Genomic DNA, 20661 nt, shown 5'->3' with positions numbered 1-20661 from the left:
GAAGTTTATCTTAGCCCCATGTAAGAGTGCTCAAATAGGTGTTTAGATAGACTATCTAAGAACAAATATTGTGGGACATAATATTGTGTTAAGTATATTAAGGAAAATATTGTGGAGGTAAGTTTTTATAGGTAAGCAAAGTTTTACTATAAATAGCTCCCCATATATATACCTTAATATATGTATATATATATATATATATATATATATATATATATATATATATATATATATATATATATATATATATATATATATATATATATATACATATATATATATATATGTATATATATAGATCAACAGCAGTCTCCAAAAGCTCCGTCGAAACGACCAAAGGAAACCACACGAATCCAACGTGTTTGAAGGCACAAAGTTTATTTACAAGCTGAGTCCAACTAAATCTGACGCGTTTCGGGCATCCGCCCTTGCTCACAGATATATATATATCACTGAAAAAACAATAGGTTTCAGGTCATATAGTTAGGTATTAGCATTTAAAAAAACGTGCAAATTCACTGAAAAAAACATAGGTTTCAGGTCATATATAGTTATGAATTAGCATTTAAAAAACCATTGAAATTGCTCCTATATAGTTAGTTGTACTAACTATATTTTGCGCACCCGCAATCCACTGCTGATGATGTCACATATTACATCATTCATGACATGGTCACTGACATCGTCTTCTGAGTTATTTAGGTGGATTTATAAAGTAGTTATTTGCCATGCCCTATCTGTTTCGGTCAGGTTACACTGACCTTGTTCACAGGATCATGTGATACAGAAAAAAAGTTCTTCTTTTATTTCTGTTTGCACATAGCTACTTCCTGTTTAATCAACTTGGTGCATTGTGGTAATGAAGTCAATATAATTTAAACAAACATCGTGCTGTTTGTTGAATTAGTGAAAGGGTGCTCTTGTCTGACATTTTTAAACAATAGTTTTAATTAGAGGATAGTCCTGCTTATATGTCAGTGTTGTTGACTCTCTGGTGAGTCATCCCATTAGTTCTCTTAATATCTTTTTCATCGATGGTAACTTCTCAATTCAGCTGGTTTGAGGATTCTCCATATGTTTTGATATTGCGTTGGAGCGATCTTTGTTTTTGGTGGCTCGAATGTGCTCCAGAATCCTCTTCTTGGCTTCAAAGTTGGTACTCCCAATGTAGCATAACTTGCATGGGCACTCCACCATATAGACTACGTAGTTGCTTGCCCATGCAAGTAGAAGGACTCCATCCTTCTTCTAAAGCAAAATGTTATTCTCCCCTGAAAAGAAACACCATTTTACTACCTCTTTAAATCTGAATTGACAGAGTAGCATATTGGTACCAACTCTTTACAATATACAAAGAGTTGTGTTTGATTTGTTGCTACTTTTCCCCGCATTGGCTAAGGCAACAGGGAACAGTTTAATATACTAAGCAGCATGTGTGCATGCAATGCTTGTAAACAGCATTTTTGAATGTCTGTGTTTATATGCTTTAGCATATTAAAGCCAGACCTATTGGCTTTGCCTACGCTTGATAGTTAGAAAGCAGCCACTAAGTAACTTAAAGTAGGACAAACATATTCGCAAAAACGAGGAATATATAGAAAGGGTTTACCAAAGGTATCAGCAAGGTTAGTGGTATTCAGTGAATATCAGCTTTGAAAAATGTTCTCAGTCAAGTTCAGCTGTTAACATTCAACTGAACCGAGTATGGGATCTGCCTTCCTGCCCACAGGGCTACTGACCACCCTGAGCGCGCCTTACTGCGTATTTACAATACACAGCATAGAGTCCAACAAGAACGGAAATGATCAGCTTGTGGCCATTCTATTTGAAATTCACTGCCGAATACACAATGTCATTCTTCGGGCCCGATTTGGGGCTGGGCTTCACTTCTGTCCTGGTTTCCAGCTCCAAAGAAGCATAAACCATTGACTCCTCCCCCTATGAGAAAAGAGGCAGGAGTATAAGTGAATATTCATGAGAACAGTATTGTATTAGACACCATGTATTAGTTTTCTTCCAACAATTCATGCCTTAACATTGCCCAGTACATGTGCCTTCAGTATCACCTCACCCTACGGAGGCACTGATTCGCTTCTTCCTGCATCCTTTTACTAAAGAAAACCTAGGTTTAGGAGCCAGGCTGATTCACATGTTTACCATGCTGTACAGTTAGTTCAGGGTCAAAATACTTACCTGTGGACAGGATGCAGAACACCTTTTGCTCTTCTGGATGCTAATGTGAAAGGTTAGGGACCAAAAGCACAAAGATCTGGTTGCAGAAATTCAGCCCCAATTTCCCACTCCCCATTATATTTGTTACATGCATAAAAGAAACGGGGTACAAGGGAACCCATTCCCTTTAGCAAAAGTATTACCATCCCTACTCGAACATCAAGGATGTATGTCATTACAACGCATGCTTTTACAACGCATGCCAACACGACACAACTTTTACAACGCAAGTCGTTACAACGACTTGCGTTGGGGGCGCTGGATAGTGAATAGTTTAATTTACTTTTCCAACTCCAGTCCCCGTGGATAGTAGGGAAGGTGTTGGATAGTAATTAAACTATTCCCTATCCTAGAGCACCCTCCAGCACAATTCGTTGTAATAACTTGCGTTGTAAAAGTTGCGTTGTAATGCTAGTGCGTTGTAAAAGTTGCGTTGTAAAGGATGTTTCCCAACATCAGTGATATTTCATTGTTTTGCGACTTTTATTTTGGTTACAAATTATTGATGAATTGCATACCGATTCGGTACTTAAAAGGAATACACACAACAAGTCCCTTACAAATACCGAATCGATATAGGGTCGCATTCATTCAATGTCTGAATCAGATTGTTTGCAACAATAAATATATGTTATGTACAAGGCCGGTGAGGGCAAAGTGCAAGGATTAAATGCACTGGAGAGTGGCAAAAAGTTTCACTTCTGTAAATCCGGCTCAGGGCAGAGATTAACTAAATGACAACGAGCCCCTTAAATATAACGATGATTGTAAATGAGGAAACAGGAATACACATTTATAAATTATGAAATGCAACAGAAGTAAATTGACACAAATACTGAATCTGAGTAAAAAAATGTCTAGCAACATTTTAAATGTACCATTTTAACACCTCTGTTACTTTGGGTTCGCCTGAGGACCATACAAGAGCTCAAATATTACAAAGCTGGGATAATTGACATAATGTTTCTTGATCATAATGTAACACTCCCATGTTTTCAATAAGTGAGTTGTTGGTATTATAAGTTACATTTAAATAGTTACTGGGATCAGCCCCAATCACTGACATTTCATTCAAAAAGATTTGTGAAAAATTCAGATTGGGAGTATAGTCAGGACAGTTTACATCATAACTCAAATGTGGGAAGATTAACCACGCAGTTCCTATCTACAAATCCAGTTCCTTTGTTTGAGGGTTTTATGGACGAAATACAACCCCAATTAGCAAGGACTTTATATATGAAGTTTTGTTTTGATGTATTACAGACCAGTTTCAACACATCTAAGTGGACGTTCAACAATTCTAATAACACAAAGGCCATGTGTACCTTAGGCACATTAAATGCCATAGACAATGATCTGCCTATATTATTCTTTTGCCCTGCATATACATTTCCTCAGAAAAAATGGATCAAGCCTATCTGCATTAACATGGGACTTAGTCTACATTTAGGAGCATTACAAATCTTAAAAATAGACACATAGCAGAAAATTGTTTTTAGACTTAGCAGATATTTATTTGCCATACATTTAATACGTAAGGGAAATGGCCTGAACTTTTAAATCACTAATGACCATTTTAATAATTGATTCTAGTACTGTACACTTGTTATAAAATCTATTGTTTACGTTAAAGTACATTTTGTGTTTGATATTGACAGTGTGGCAGATGCATTAGCACTTTATCAACCATATGATTCTTTCATGCACCTTACAACCTTTAAATAGACTAGGTCCATGGCTGACGCATTAGCTCTGCATCACTTACATTATCTATATGAATGATCATGCACTTTATCATCCCAAATAAAACAGGTGCATAGACATTTGAGCCGTGAAGAAATGACTAATAGAAAAAGGAGGAAATGATCAAGGGATTTGCACTTTATACATTTTAAGGTGTTGTTTTATTTGAATCTAATTTGTAATATTTTATACACCGATTGTACTTCACAGCTAATGTTGAGACTTTTATTTGTAGACAGATCTTAACAAAACCCAAAACTGATGCTATATAATAACCTTGTTACACCATGTGCGGGCCTTGGCCATTTTTACTGTACCACACACTTGTCGTACATGTGCCGACGGGCGAAATATTGGAATTTGTATCTTTAATGATTTTTTAAAATTGAATAAAGAAATTTGTTGAAATGTGCCAATTTATTATTTATTGTCAAAGAACACTATCCTGACTTCTTCTGCATCATTTTCTCGTTCTTTTGGTCTTCTGCAGCATTTCTATGCCCTTTTTCCATTACTGTATACCTATACATCATATACAGATGTTTGCTATATTTGTCTGGGCCCAAATATCTGCTACCTTAACCCACTTCCCTTATCCATTTTCAGTTTGAACTGCTTCAAACAGCCAACATAGTTTATTTAGCATCTGGTGATTTACCTTCTGTTTTCCACTGTAGATGTTATCTGATATTAATTTATAAAGCGCACGTCTACTCAACAGAGTGTCACGGTGCTGGCAAAGGGGGAAAATCTTAAATAGGCAGGTTTTGAGTTGTTCTTCAACAAATCAAGGATGTGTATAAGCTGAAGGTCTTGTGAGAGTCTGTTGCGAGAGAGAGGACCCAGATAGGAAAAGGATTTCCCACCCATTCCCAGGCGATCAATACAGGGCATCTTAGCCAGGCGCGCCAAAGAAGAGTGACGGGTACGGGGTGTAGGTACTGACTCTTTCATTGAGATATGATGCCCCTGTCCAATTGCAAGGCCTTGTACGTAAGGACCATGGCTTTAAACACACCCCTTTGTTTCACGGGAACCAGTGCAGGGCCCTTGGATGAGGGGTCATGTGGGACCTGGAAGGAAGTCTTGTTGCGGAATTCTGTACCAACTGAGGTCTGTTGAGGAGATGGTCAGGGAGGCCTAAGTACAGTGCAGTGTTACAGATCATAACATTGTCAGTGGATGTGCTTGAGTTTGACTTGTGCTGCTTATGGGCTCATCTGATTTTGGTAATCTGTCTGTTGGTTTTTATTACTTTACATAATATAGTTACTCTGTATGTTTTGGTTATGTATTATGTTATTTCAGGAGATGATTCCTTTTGAAAATGCACCACATGTTCCCACCCACTGTAACCAGTCCCTCCATCAGAAAGTCCAATGATCGAACCTCCAAATGACAAGGGCTTCTGATCCCTACACCTGTGGGTCAAGATCAATCTCAATGTCAAGTGACTCTATACCTGCAGACCTTGACTGGTGCCCATGGAAAGGGAAAGATCCTTCTTTATAGTACATCTTTCTGCGCCTGTACTTATTGATTTTCTTTCAAGCCCAGACATCTTCACATTCTGATTGAGCTAGTGACATGTTACAGGACATGTAATGGAATGGAATTTAAAAGTTCTTATCCAGCAACCCATTTTTCTTTCTGCAATATTATTGTTCTACTCCAGCATGTTTGTCAGGTGATTATCAATTGCTTAAACCTATTTCCATAACAATTGATAATTTATCCAATAATTGATCATACAATAATTGGTTCAGGATATTGAGAAGACCCATGATCTTTAGCAGCACAGTGAACATATGCTACAGGCTAATATGTATCTTAATGTCATTCTTCAATGTGAACTGTTTAATGTGGATGCCAAATTCTTGCCTGGCATTTGCTGTTTAGTGTCCTAAGCACCAATGTGCAACACTGCTAACTGTGGAGTCCAGGATGAGATAAGCATGAAACAGGACAACAAATGGAGCTCCACAAAACTGAGTGCTCAAACCTTTGTTTTTTGATTGCCACAGGAGAATTGAGACATTGGCAGAACACTATGACTGGTCAAGTGATGTGCTATTGACTTGGCAATGAGGAAGTCAGGCAGAAGATTCATGCTGTGGCCTCTCTTACTCCCCTAAACCCTGGGGTGCTGCCTCCACCAGGGGTCTGGGGATGCAACCCTCTGAAATTCCCACCTTTACCTAAAAAAATGTTAAATAGATCGATTTATTTAGAGATATAATCACATCTCTAAACAAATTGGTGGATTTAAGTCTGGGCTTTCTGTACCAGGCCACCTGTCCCTCCTTGCTATGAAGCAGGAGCCAGAAGCTAGGTAGTATTGTCACTTTCTGCAATTTGACACCCAACACAGGCCTTGACTTTCTAAAGCCCTTCATTTCCATTGTAGTCTATGGTGGCATCCTCTGAAAGCCAGTGATACTGCTAGTGTCACACTTTTGGGCATTGGAGTCTGCATCCCTGCGTGAAACCAGATGTCTGTCATTCACAGGCACAGATCCCACATCTTCCCATTTGTCACATGGTAGGACTGGATGCAAGCACATGTGATTGGCTCCTTGTGTCCAGTAATGGTAAGTATTATAATGCTATGTCTGTGTTATGGATACTCTGCTGAGACCCCTGGCCATACTAAGCACCCCCACCGTGACAACCCAGGCACTAGATGCAGGTCGCTGGCCCCTTTAGAAGTAGATCTTCTGTATTTGTTCGACTGTGAAGTTGATCAAAAAGAGGAGCAGGTTTTTTGTTCCTTTGTGAAGTTGATACAAATATCCAAGTTAAGTGCATATGTGAATATGTGTTGATACTGAAAGACTTGCTACATGGTATTAAAACTTCCCCTATCTTCATGCCCTTAACATTAATGCCAAAAACATGGATTGATTTATGAACAAAGAATGTTAAAACTGTTAAGTCAATGCATGTCAGCAATTTAGTACCTCTTTTATTTCACGTTTCACTTTATCTTGCCTTCCCCAAGTCTGTTAGCTATTTTTTTTGTTTAGAAAGTAAGAACAGTTTATGCATTAGCATCTGGTATAATTTTTTTCTTTTTAAAAGAGTCCAGCGCCTACGCCACATTGAATTTAAAAATCGAAAGACAGCAAAAAATATAGGCTTATAGGTATCAAACTTCAAAATTCGGAGTGCCTCCTGACAGTGCACAAACCCTAGATTCCTGCACAACTGTATGAGCCAGCGCTATCTTTTAGATTTAAAAAAAACAAAACAAAATAAAACATGGAGCTCTGAGTCCTCCTAATGGTTACAGGCTGGACACCCACGTTGGGCAGTTCCAGACCATTTACAAGTAAAGGCTCGCAGTGGAAGAGTCCTAAATCTAAACTGAAGATAACGTTTTCTTGCTGAGTAAGGTAGAATGTCATCCAGGAAGGATTCAAATGTATACTCATCGTTTACAGTAAGGTATTAAGCTGTCAGATTGCCTGGATCAGGATTCCCATGTATGACTGCCAATTTATGTGTTCGATAAATTCTCACCAGTTCAGCACGTGAAACTGCCGAACACGTTTCCTCAGGGTTACTCCAGAGATTTGGCTTGCCTATCCTACTGCACTCTTCCCTTATATGTGCAAACTAAGCAATTTTTTCTACCCCTGGGAGATCCAGTAACTCTTTTGTTTCTGTCCGAAATTCTGCTAGTACCGGGGTCACCCACAATCTACTCCAGAAAGTTAGGGGTCTTAGGCCAATCTTATCTCCAATCGTCCTTATAGCTAAATCCAGCCGCAGGGGGGTTGAGGGGGTGCTGAAAGGTAGACCCACAATCTGTCTTATGAAGCTGTTCTCAGCTGTGCTTACATGACTGCAAGAACAATGTCCCCAGAGATCGGCCCCATACATTGTAGCACCCCTAGCGTGTGCCTTGTATATTTCAATGATTGGCCCAGTAGCTTTATAAGAGGAATCCTTAAGTAGTTTTGGAATTCCTCCAGTAGTCTCGGCTAACTTAAGCCTGGCTTTGACAATTTGTGGCCCCCACTCCATTTTTCTGTTAGAGTGACACCCAAATAGTCGAATACAGAGACCCTTTCCAGCACAGTGTCATCTAAACGAGGATTAGGGCGTGTGTCTTGGCTGGGTTGAAGACCATTAATTTGGTCTTCAATGTGTTTATCTCCAGCCCCCTATTGTTGCAAAAGATAACAAAGCTGTCAAGTACCATCTGTATTCCTATCTGCGACTTTGACATTAAAAGTGTGTCATCATCAAACATCAATGCTGGGAACTTTGAGGTTGCTAGCTTTGGGGCATCATTATCCTTGACCTTGTTGAGTTGGGCAATCAATGCGTTGACAAAGAGGCAGAACAGGGTGGGTGCGAGCACACACCCGGGCCTCACTCCTCTGTCAACTGGGAGTCATGGGGTAAGTTCTCCCCCTTTCCCATATCTTACTTGGGAGTAGTTGGCTTTGTGCATGCTTAGGATGTAGGGAGGAATTCCCATATCGCTTAGTACCCCCATAATATGTCTCTGGGCACCAAGTCAAAAGTTGTTTTCAGGGAACGAAAATTAGGTAGAGGCTGCCACCCTCCATTCTCACCGCTTTCCAAAATATATGTTGCAGTCTTTACATTTGATCAACAGTGGAAATGTTCTTCCTAAATCTGGCTTGGTATGGGCTTATAAATTTCGTTATCTTCCATCCAACCCTGAATGGGTCTATAAGTACACGTGCAAACAGTTTTTGTATGGCATCGATCAAACTAATCGGTCAGTAGATTGCAGGAAGTAGTGCAGAGCCCTTTTAAGAAATGGGACAATTTCTGCCCCGCCCAAGCTTCTGGGATTGGCATACCATTCATTATAGCATAAACTAGTACCCACATTTAAGGCCCCTATATTATTGGTTCTTCTCGGAAAAGATCCCCTGGAAGGTTATCTAATCCCGGTGCATTGCCTGCGGGAAGTTTCTTGATTGCATTTGAAACTTCAAGGAGAGTGATCTCAACAGCTTCTCCATCGGTGTACCTTGGTAAGCAAGTAGTTACCTCAGCTACCAGGCCTGTGTCTGCACACAAGACCCTTTGGGTAGTAGTGCGGATGTCATTGTGGCAGCCGGATACTAGCTTCATTGTGGGTAGCGCCTGAAAATGGTCTGCCTACTTTTCTGCTGGTATATTCGGCTCTATGGCTGGATTACCTTCCCTGCTGCCTGTTCTGACTATGGCCCAGAATTCCTTCATATCTTTATTCAATAGGGCAGTTGTTATGTTCTATTAAACAAAAGAGAGGGGGGGACCAAGGAGCCAATAAAGGTCCAGTGTCCATGCTCCTAAACCAAATCTGTTCACAAAAAGAGGACAAAGTTCCTATACCAGGGTGCAAAAGTCACCCACGTATCTGAGTGCAAATAGTCACCCATACATTAAAAACAGGAAAGAGTGGGGAAAAGTAATCCTAGGTAAAAAGTACCCTAATGGGAGAGGGAAAAGACACTATACATCCTCTGCTGCCCTCAAACACCCCGAAGGATGTCATGCTTCATCATCGGGCAATTTTGCTCCTCGTAGGGCCGGCGCTGCAATTCTCTACGGGTCCCCGAAGGGACACTTTATCTGAGATCTTTTAGAGGTTTAGCCGGATGTTGCATGCGGGTGTGTGGGGAAGGGTAAGGGAGGGTAAATCAATTACGTGCAAACATGATAGTGTACTAAAATCAAGGGTATGGAAGCAGTGACAAGATTGTCTAGGTAAACCTTGGCAATGAAAAGTACCGCTTGAAAAATGACTGACCCCACAAGGCCCATTGTGCCTGGGTGTCACTAGTCAAGGTCAACATGTTTCGCGCCTCTTTCGCCCGTAGGTCATTGGCGCTTCGTCAAGACCAAAAACAAAGTGAAGTGCACGTGAACAAAATACATAAAAGTTAAAATGAGAACCCTCTTATCTCATCCAGGGCGGGTCAGGGGACCTGTGTCCCCACTATGTGGTTGTAGCTGTTACATAGAAGCTGCTCCTGGATGATACCTAGAACAAGAAAAAGCAAAGTAAGCCACATGTGAGCGTCAGTAACAACTTGATGCATCACAAAGTGTCACTTATGTGTACACAGAGTTTCAAATTAGAAAGATTGCGCGGGCACACGAGACTAGTCCACAGTAGATCGGGGGCTGCTAGTTCAAGGAGCCAATTGGCTCAAATAACGCATTTAGTGGTGTTAAAAGGCAACTAACCATGGCTGTATAAGGTTGATTAAACGTATAACAACTAAAGGGCAGAAATCTGCCAATGTTGGAAAATGGTGAAAAGTACCAAAACGTTAGGTGGGTAGTTCGCATCACAGTGCTTACCAAATATTAATTGGAGCTCTCCTCCAGTGATCAAGGGAATGGACACCCGCGAAAAGTCGGGCTGTGAAAGCAACAGAAACCAACCAGGTATATAAGCACAACGGAAAAAGCACCGGTGAAGCAAGATGGAATCACTTGAAATGGCACTTACTCAGTAATGCGGGTGTAGCCTCTAGTACACCTACCCCTGTCCAAACGCTCGCCAAGAATGAAATAAAGGCGGCGGAATGCAGCATTTAAATAAATGGATCAGGTAGGGGGTGTAAAAAAGGGAGGCGGTAACTCATTACGGTGAAGCCTCACAAGGAAGTGTTAAACTGCGCATGTGCGAAAAAACGAAGCAACGGCGCATGCGTATTAGCCGTGCACACTGCTCACTCGCTTCTGCGCACTGGCTTAATAGTCAAGGAAAGTAACAATCCCGGCAATGATTAAGAGTTCACTCAAACCTACAACATTAATCCGTTACAGTTACTCCTCACTAGTTCAGGCCTTCCCGTATGAGACAGGTCCTAGAATCATGAATGGACCACACCTCGAAATTGAACTTCCATTCTATATAGAAATTTCTCGTTTGTAACATGTTCTTATATCGCGACTGGACCGCCCCTTGACAATTAACTTGAATCTATGTGGATATTTCCAAATTCACAACCATCAACACATAGTTGACGCTTTAGGCCATAAAATGGGAGCTAAGAGAGTACAGCCAAGTTGCCTAACACCAAGGACAGTAATGTAAGTCCTAACGTATTTTAATGCAAAGAATTAATTACCCGGAAATATCCGAAGTTACCAATTCAAGGCTTAACATAAAGTCAGCACCCAACGACCCCAAGGACCCGTCTCGTGTTCCCACTTGAAAAGGGAAGGGAATAGGGTAGGTACCGCTGCCGTAAAGCCGTGCATAATCAATTAAACAAAAGAGAGGGGGGGACCAAGGAGCCAATAAAGGTCCAGTATCCATGCTCCTAAACCAAATCTGTTCACAAAAAGAGGACAAAGGTCCTATATCAGGGTGCAAAAGTCACCCACGTATCTGAGTGCAAATAGTCACCAATACATTAAAAACAGGAAAGAGTGGGGAAAAGTAATCCTAGGTAAAAAGTACTCTAATGGCAGAGGGAAAAGACACTATACATCCTCTGCTGCCCTCACACACCCCGAAGGATGTCATGCTTCATCAGCGGGCAATTTTTAGGCCTGGGCGAAGCACTACGCTACGCTCGCGGAGTTTGCAGAGTTTGCACAACTTCGCACTACGCGAGCTGCACGTAGCACAGTGCGAACACGCGTAGTGCAGCGTAGCGTAGTGCAGAGCTCATTTTTTGCTTGTTCGTGACCGCGAGCAAGCAAAATGACATTCCGGTGAGATTCTCAACGCGGGGAGGTAAGGTTTCTCATTGTGAGTGGTTGCGCATGCTCGCGACCGCTCTCAATGAGAAACTAACAGTTCGCGATGAGAAAGCTGCAGCTCGAGTAATAATCTACTTGAGCATCAGAAAACTACAGCTCGCAATGTGCAAGATGCTGTTTTCAATGATTGCACAGTGCCGGATGCTTGTCCGCACTGTGCAATCATTGAAAACACTACTTGCACAGTGCGAACATGCTACTACGCAGCTCGCGTAGTGCTACGTGAACTTCGCGTAGTGCGAACTGCACTTCGCGTAGCTTTGCGTAGCGCTTCTTCGCGAACTACGCCCACTCTTAGCAATTTTGCTCCTCGTAGGGCCGGCGCTGCAATTCTCTACGGGTCCCCGAAGGGACACTTTATCGGAGATCTTTTAGAGGTTTAGCCGGATGTTGCATGCGGGTGTGTGGGGAAGGGTAAGGGAGGGTAAATCAATTACGTGCAAACATGATAGTGTACTAAAATCAAGGGTATAGAAGCAGCGACAAGATTGTCGAGGTAACCCTTGGCAGTTAAAAGTACCGCTTGAAAAATGACTGACCCCACAAGGCCCATTTTGCCTGGGTGTCACTAGTCAAGGTCAACATGTTTCGCGCCTCTATCGTCCGTAGGTCATTGGCGCTTCGTCAGGACCAAAAACAAAGTGAAGTGCACGTGAACAAAATACATAAAAGTTAAAATGAGAACCCTCTTATCTCATCCAGGGCGGGTCAGGGGACCTGTGTCCCCACTATGTGGTTGTAGCTGTTACATAGAAGCTGCTCCTGGGTGATACCTAGAACAAGAAAAAGCAAAGTAAGCCACATGTGAGCGTCAGTAACAACGTGATGCATCACAAAGTGTCACTTATGTGTACACAGCGTTTCAAATTAGAAAGATTGCGCGGACACACAAGACTAGTCCACAGTAGATCGGGGGCTGCTAGTTCAAGGAGCCATTTGGCTCAAATAACGCATTTAGTGGTGTTAAAAGGCAACTAACCATGGCTGTATAAGGTTGATTAAACGTATAACAACTAAAGGGCAGAAATCTGCAATGTTGGAAAATGGTGAAAAGTACCAAAACGTTAGGTGGGTAGTTCGCATCACAGTGCTTACCAAATATTAATTGGAGCTCTCCTCCAGTGGTCAAGGGAATGGACACCCGCAAAAAGTCGGGCTGTGAAAGCAACAGAAACCAACCAGGTATATAAGCACAACGGAAAAAGCACCGATGAAGCAAGATGGAATCACTTGAAATGGCACTTACTCAGTAATGCGGGTGTAGCCTCTAGTACACCTACCCCTGTCCAAACGCTCGCCAAGAATGAAATAAAGGCGGCGGAATGCAGCATTTAAATAAATGGATCAGGTAGGGGGTGTAAAAAAGGGAGGCGGTAACTCATTACGGTGAAGCCTCCCAAGGAAGTGTTAAACTGCGCATGTGCGAAAAAACGAAGCAACGGCGCATGCGTATTAGCCGTGCACACTGCTCCCTCGCTTCTGCGCACTGGCTTAATAGTCAAGGAAAGTAACAATCCCGGCAATGATTAAGAGTTCACTCAAACCTACAACATTAATCTGTTAAAGTTACTCCTCACTAGTTCAGGCCTTCCCGTATGAGACAGGTCCTAGAATCATGAATGGACCACACCTCGAAATTGAACTTCCATTCTCGCCAAGAATGAAATGAAGGCGGCGGAATGCAGCATTTAAATAAATGGATCAGGTAGGGGGTGTAAAAAGGGAGGCTTGACTAGGGAAACCCAGGCACAATGGGCCTTGTGGTGTCAGTCATTTTTCAAGCGGTACTTTTTTTTTTTTTTTTTTTTTTTTTTTTTTTTTAAACCTTTATTTACAAATGCACAGTACACAGCGTCTGCCTACAACCCCGCGGGGCCGGCCGCTATGACAAAAAAACAGGCTGAGCGAAAAGTGCAATATGAGGCAGCACGTTGCTGGAGCAATCTCTCACATCAACATTATCGGCAAGAGCGTAACATCATACAATTAGGATAAGAAAGGTTTAATTTTATGTTTTTGTCGAAATGAACACTAACAGACAAACACATGGTATCATAGTGGCATGGGTTGCTGGAGGTGGGGGGGGGGAATGAATGTAGGAGAAACGACGATGGCGAGGGGGGGGTGGCGCGCGCAAGAGAAGCATGTGGTAAGAATAGGAAAGGAACGTACATCACGGAGAGGAGGGAAGAGGGACCTCGTAGTCAAGCGGGGGAGAACAGATATCCCCACGATAAGCATTCCAGGGAGCCCAAACTCTGGACCACTTCCCCGGACGCCCCCGGGCCTCATATACCGTCTTCTCTCGGAACATGGACCAGTCCATATTCTCCTTCCAGGCACTTAACACTGGCGGTCTAGGGGAGCCCCAAAGCTGCGCAATATCCCTCTTCGCGATCATATTGCCAAGGGTGACCCAAAGTGTCTGGGCCGCAGTGCAGTCAGACGGTTCCCATACATTCAAGAGACAACGACGCGCCTCAGGAATCAATGGGACCCCCGTGACACGGCTCATCACATCATGCACCCTAGACCAGTACGCTACAATCACCGGACATTCCCAGAGGACGTGAAGAAAGGTACCATCCATCCCACACCCACGCTTGCATCGACCATCCGAAACCAAACCCATTCGCACCAGACGCATTCCAGTAAGATACACGCGATGAAGGATTTTCAATTGGACAAAGCGAAGTCGTGCAGGAATAGCCACCTCCTTAGGGGAGGACACGGCGGACTGCCAGTCCTCGTCGTCCAATTCAAGCCCGTCGGCCGTCCAGGCAGCCCGGAGCTTCTCGAGCTGGTCAGTTCTATTATTAATGAGCTTCTTGTAGATTAAGGAGATGGTACTGTCTGGGACGTGGCCATCTAGAACCCGATCCTCCAAAGGGGAGGACTGCGGAACGTCCGTACCGGGGGGGAAGACAGAAGACAAGGCATGCCTCACCTGCATGTACCTGAAGTGCTCCCTATCATCGAGCCGGTATTCTAGCTTCAGCGATTCAAAGGACTTAACCGCGCCACGCGTCCACAGGTCCCCTACAGTGCTAATCCCAATCATGTCCCATTTCTCAAATCCTTTCGTCTTCCACAGGTTGCCCAGACGTTCCGAATCATACAGTGGCGTCATACGTGTCAGTCTACCGCCCCAGCCCGTGGCCACCGTAGCTTCTCGCCATGCCCGCACCGCACATTTCGTTGGGCCCGTAAGAAGTCGGAAAGGGGCCTTAGAGTACAGCGCCCTATTAAAGTTGCCACCGGGCAACAGCAATTTATCCAAAGCAAAGGCAGGAGCGGGCTCCGGAGCGTATGTCGCATGGTTGATGGCACTCAGGTGTGAGGCCCAGTAGTATCGTCTAATGTCCGGCAGCGCAATACCTCCGTCGTACCAGGAGAGCGTTAGCTTGGACAGGGCAATGCGGGCACGGCCGTCCCAGATAAGTTGCCGCTGTAAACTCTCGACTTCATGGAAGTAACGAGCTGGAACAGGGTCGAAGAAATTTTGCAGGGCGTAGAGGAATCGAGGGAGCGACATCATTTTAAAGAGCGCCGCCCGGCCCAATGGAGATAAAGGCAGATCGCGCCAACGCCGAACATCCTGCTTCAGTCTGCGGAGTGGGGCATACAAGTTCCGCTCATAGCGGACCGAAGAAATCATGGATACATGGATCCCGAGGTACTTAAAACCGTCCGTCGCCACCAGGATGGGAAATCTGCGGGGGAGAGGTGGCAGAGTACCAGCTATGGCGTAGACACAGGACTTGGTCCAGTTAATGACAAGTCCCGAGTTTTTACCGAAGGACGTGAGGACGTCGAAGAGAACATTGAGCGACTTCTGTGGGGAAGTGAGATAGAGGAGGATGTCGTCCGCGTACAAGGAGACACGATCCTCAAGGTCAGGGGACCATCGGATCCCTTTGATCGAGGGTTCCCACCGGAGCCACGCGGCCAGAGGTTCGAGTGCCAAAGCGAACAAAAGCGGAGAAAGAGGACAGCCTTGACGTGTGCCACGGCCCAAGGGGAAGGGGTCCGAGCACCGACCATTCACCGCAACCTGGGCTAACGGCTGCTCATAGAGAAGCTTGACCCAAGCGATAAAATTGGGGCCAAAGCCAAATTTAGCGAGGGCTGCCCATAGGTAGGGCCATTCAATAGTGTCAAATGCCATCGTGGCATCAAGGGAAGCGACTACTGCTGGCTCGTCGAGAATAGATGCTCTCGCGAGGACACTATGGAGCCTACGCAAATTAAGAGCAGTGTTTCTGTGGGGGATGAAGCCGGATTGGTCCGGGTGGATCAGGTCACAAATCACAGCAAGCATCCGATTGGCCAGCACCTTAGCGAGGATTTTGGGTTCCGCATTAAGGAGGGAGATGGGGCGGTACGAGGCACACCGGTCACGAGGTTTGCCATCCTTATAAATGACCACTATAGTAGCGAGGCGCTGCTCAAGGGGGAGGCATCCAGCCTCAACCGCCTCGAGGAACATGCGACGCAGGTGGGCGGCCATTTTGTCGGGGCAAAGCTTGTAGAGTTCAATGGGGAGACCATTAGGACCCATTGCCTTACCCGAGCGAAGGGAACGGATTGCAAGGGCAATCTCATCGACAGTAAAGGGGGCCTCTAGAGCAAGGCAGTCCGCATCAGACACAGTAGGCAGAGCAATGTCACGTAGGAGTAGCCTGGAGTCGGCCTCATCTCGGTCACTAACAGGCGTATAAACCGTACGGAAGTGGTCAACAAAGGACTCAACAATCTCACCCGGATCAGAGACAGTCACACCAGAATCACGAACAATGGAGGGAACAACACGACTCGCACGCTCAGTCTTATCCAACCACGCAAGAAGCTTGCTAGCTTTGTCACCCACATCATACAGTCGACCAAGTTGATTAGACCGCATCAATTTAGCAGCATCCGTGACACAGGCTTTATAGTCTGCTTGCTTCAATTCCAATTCATGCAACAGTGCAGGCGTGTCATTCCCACCCAACTCGCTTTCAAGCGCAGTGATTTCAGTTTCAAGAGCCACAACAGCCTCTCTCTTGACCCTACGCTCAGTGGCAATGAGTGACAGGGCGGAACCCCGAATAACCGTCTTAAAGGCCTCCCAGAGAACGGTGGGGGAAGTGACTGAGCCCATATTCTCAGAAAAATAGCAATCTATTGCCTTAATCAAGTCTGAGCGGAGCCGGGGGTTTCGAAAGTGCCAAGGAGGAATCGGGGGAACTCTGTTACCAGGAAGACCGCCCACAGAAATCGTAATTAGCAGGGGGGAGTGGTCCGAGATACCCCGGGGGAGATGTCGAATCTCACGAACAGTGGACAAAGTGGAGGCTAGCATAAGAAAATAGTCAATGCGGGAGAGGCTGCCGTGCGCACCAGAGTGAAAAGTGTATTGGTGGAGTGCGGGATGTAGTGAGCGCCAGACATCAACCAAACCAAAAGTGTCAGCCATTTCACTGAGCCACATCTGGGACTGCGGCAGTACTCTAGGGGGTAGCCTGTCACAGTCGCCGGACATGACAGAATTGAAGTCCCCGCCCAGGACCAGCAAGCCGTCTGGCAGCCCAAGGAGAGTCCTGCCTAAATCAGCATAAGTGGTAGCCTGCAGTCCCGGGGGGATATAGACAACAACAAACACGACCTGCTTACCCTCCCACCTCCCCGAAACAGCAGCATACCGCCCACGTTCATCAAGGATAACATCGTCGATAGCAAGAGCAAGGGAAGACCTTACCATAATACCCACACCCCGGGAACCCGAGGTGAAACCCGCATGTGCAACCAGTCGATAACCCCGGCGGTCTAAGGCCTTGCAAGCATTGCCAATCAAGTGGGTCTTCTGAAGAAACACAACATCAGGGGCGTGGCGCCTCAAGAATTGCAGTACAATGCCCCGTTTAATCCTGTCACCCAAACCATTCACGTTCCAAGAAAGAATCCGCATGTCACCCCCCCCATTGCGACGAAAACATTCCACACCCACCCCCCAGCTAAACCCACCATGAAAAGTCATTGCAAGATGCGAAGTACCATGGAACAAAGAACAGAACAAATTAAACAAAACAGAACCAAGTCCCCAAACACCAACCCCAAGACCCAAACCCGTTACAACACCCCCCTCCCTGCACCCCTGCTGACTAAAAAGCCACCCCCAACTGCAGTGTGCCTGTCGCCCCATACTTCTACACAAAGAACCCCCCGAGGAGGAAGGGAGAAATCACCCGTTACCGCACCGCCACGGGCAGAGTCATTAGGGAATAAGTCAATGTATAGAACGTTTCATAGTCTCAATCGGAACCTCTGGGGCATCCGTTACTCCTGGGCCGCTGCACCACCTTCCGCACCACCAGGGCGTCCGCTCCCAAAGTCATCTGCCGGCAACGAGTCCAGCCAGTCGGCTACACGTTCAGGTTGATCAAAGAAATAGGCACGCTCCCGATATTCGATCCGGAGCCGGGCCGGAAACAGCATGGCATATTTCAGTCCCCGGTCCCTTAGACGACGCTTCACTCCAAGGAAACCTGATCTTTGTCGCTGCACTTGAGGAGTGAAATCGGGATAGATGGAGACAGAGTTATTGTCACACTTCAGGGGACCATGTTTACGGGCGGCCTGGAGGATAGCATCCCTGTCCCGGTAGTGAAAAAGCCTGGCGATGATAGGCCTCGGTGGGTTCCCCGGCTTCACTCGACCTCCAGGAAAACGATAGGCGCGCTCCACGGCAAAGAACTTACTAAGTCCCGCCGGAGCTAATTGGGCGACTATGAGTTCCTCGACCAAGAGATCGGTCGCTACAGCACCATCACCTTCCGGCACTCCGACAAGGCGTATGTTGTTTCGCCTGGCCCTGTTATCATAGTCCTCCATCCGCTTAAGCAGTAAGTCGTGCGATGCACGCAGATTGCCAATTTCGGACTGCGCCTCAGCCATGTCGGTCACCAGGCTCGACGTCTTGAGATCTAGTGCCTTCACCCGCTCATTTGTTTTGGCCAAATCGGCCCGAATCAGAGTCACATCCACCGCCACCGTGTCTATTTTGGTCACCACGGCTTCAAATTGTTGACTCATGTCGGACTTGAGTCCAGTAATGGCAGCCATTAGATCTTGGAGCGACACTTCCGAAGTAGGCGATGTGTCTGTTGGAAGTCCTTCAGCACCCACACATACGGTCCCGGGGGAGCCCCTCGGCTGGGTGTAGCGTTCGATCATGTTTGACTGGATCGATCCCCCCCGGGTTGCCGCCTTCCGACGTTTTTCGGCCTCCACTTTCGTCGCCATCTCGCATTCAGTGCCGGTCAGATAGCCAGGGGAGGTGACGAGAGGGTAGAAAAGTCTCGAAACTCCGATGCGCCACTGAGACAGAGGTGTCGCAGCCTCCTTGCCAGTCCAACGGAGGATAGTGCAGGCTGAGAGGGCCGCAGGCAAGGCAGAGTAGGAGGAGACAGGAACAAAGAAAAGGAAACCGAAAGTGAAAGCAATACACCTCCGGCGGGCCAGATGCCAGGCAGCCGTTGTTGTTCAATTACAGGTCGGCCAAAGTGGGCAGCCGAGTCCCCGGTCGCGCCCGCGGGCAGGCCAGAAAGTTGCAAAGTTCAGAAAAATGGTCCCCAGGGTCCGATTTTGACCAGAAAAGGATCAGTAGCATCAGCGATGATGGCGCTGCAAAAGCCCGTCAAAATGACCAGGATAGGCGAAGGATAGATAAAGAAGGACGGTGCGGGTCTCGGGAGCTCTCTGCTCACGCGACCATCTTGGATGCCCGCGTAGCTCCTCCCCCTCAAGCGGTACTTTTAACTGCCAAGGGATACCTAGACAATCTTGTCGCTGCTTCCATACCCTTGATTTTAGTACACTATCATGTTTGCACGTAATTGATTTACCCTCCCTTACCCTTCCCCACACACTCGCATGCAACATCCGGCTAAACCTCTAAAAGATCTCCGATAAAGTGCCCCTTCGGGGACCCGTAGAGAATTGCAGCACCGGCCCTACGAGGAGCAAAATTGCCCGATGATGAAGCATGACATCCTTCGGGGTGTGTGAGGGCAGCAGAGGATGTATAGTGTCTTTTCCCTCTCCCATTAGGGTACTTTTTACCTAGGATTACTTTTCCCCACTCTTTCCTGTTTTTAATGTATGGGTGACTATTTGCACTCAGATACGTGGGTGACTTTTGCACCCTGGTATAGGAACTTTGTCCTCTTTTTGTGAACAGATTTGGTTTAGGAGCATGGACACTGGACCTTTATTGGCTCCTTGGTCCCCCCTCTCTTTTGTTTAATTGATTATGCATGGCTTTACGGCCGCGGCACCTACCATATTCCCTTCCTTTTTCAAGTGGGCACACGAGACGGGTCCTTGGGGTCGTTGGGTGCTGACTTTATGTTAAGCCTTGAATTGGTAACTTCGGATATTTCCGGGTGATTAGTTCTTTGCATTAAAATACGTTAGGGCTTACATTACTGTCCTTGGTGTTAGGCAACTTGGCTGTACTCTCTTAGCTCCCATTTTATGGCCTAAAGCGTCAACTATGTGTTGATGGTTGTGAATTTGGAAATATCCACATAGATTCAAGTTAATTGTCAAGGGGTGGTCCAGTCGCGATATAAGAACATGTTACAAACGAGAAATTTCTGTATAGAATGGAAGTTCAATTTCGAGGTGTGGTCCATTCATGATTCTAGGACCTGTCTCATACGGGAAGGCCTGAACTAGTGAGGAGTAACTTTAACAGATTAATGTTGTAGGTTTGAGTGAACTCTTAATCATTGCCGGCATTGTTACTTTCCTTGACTATTAAGCCAGTGCGCAGAAGTGAGGGAGCAGTGTGCACGGCTAATACGCATGCGCCGTTGCTTCGTTTTTTCGCACATGCGCAGTTTAACACTTCCTTGGGAGGCTTCACCGTAATGAGTTACGGCCTCCCTT

The 20661-nt window shown here is 45.5% G+C and overlaps 1 protein-coding gene across 1 annotated transcript in view; it reads right to left on the bottom strand.

Annotated features, from left to right (window-relative positions):
• Positions 1 to 355: 355 nt before the first annotated feature.
• The window catches only part of LOC147678521 (uncharacterized), a 180878-nt gene continuing 160572 nt past the window's right edge, over positions 356 to 20661 (bottom strand). Inside the window, exon 9 of the mRNA XM_086946038.1 lies at positions 356 to 1938. Within this exon, the coding sequence (XP_086802164.1) occupies positions 1822 to 1938 (117 nt within the window). The 3' untranslated portion in view covers positions 356 to 1821. The remainder of the gene's footprint in view (positions 1939 to 20661) is intronic.

Source organism: Lissotriton vulgaris, chromosome 12 (genome assembly GCF_964263255.1).
Source record: "Lissotriton vulgaris chromosome 12, aLisVul1.2, whole genome shotgun sequence".
Classification (NCBI taxonomy): domain Eukaryota; kingdom Metazoa; phylum Chordata; class Amphibia; order Caudata; family Salamandridae; genus Lissotriton; species Lissotriton vulgaris.
Note: the sequence above shows the minus strand (reverse complement) of the source record. Positions and strands in the feature narration are given on the sequence as shown.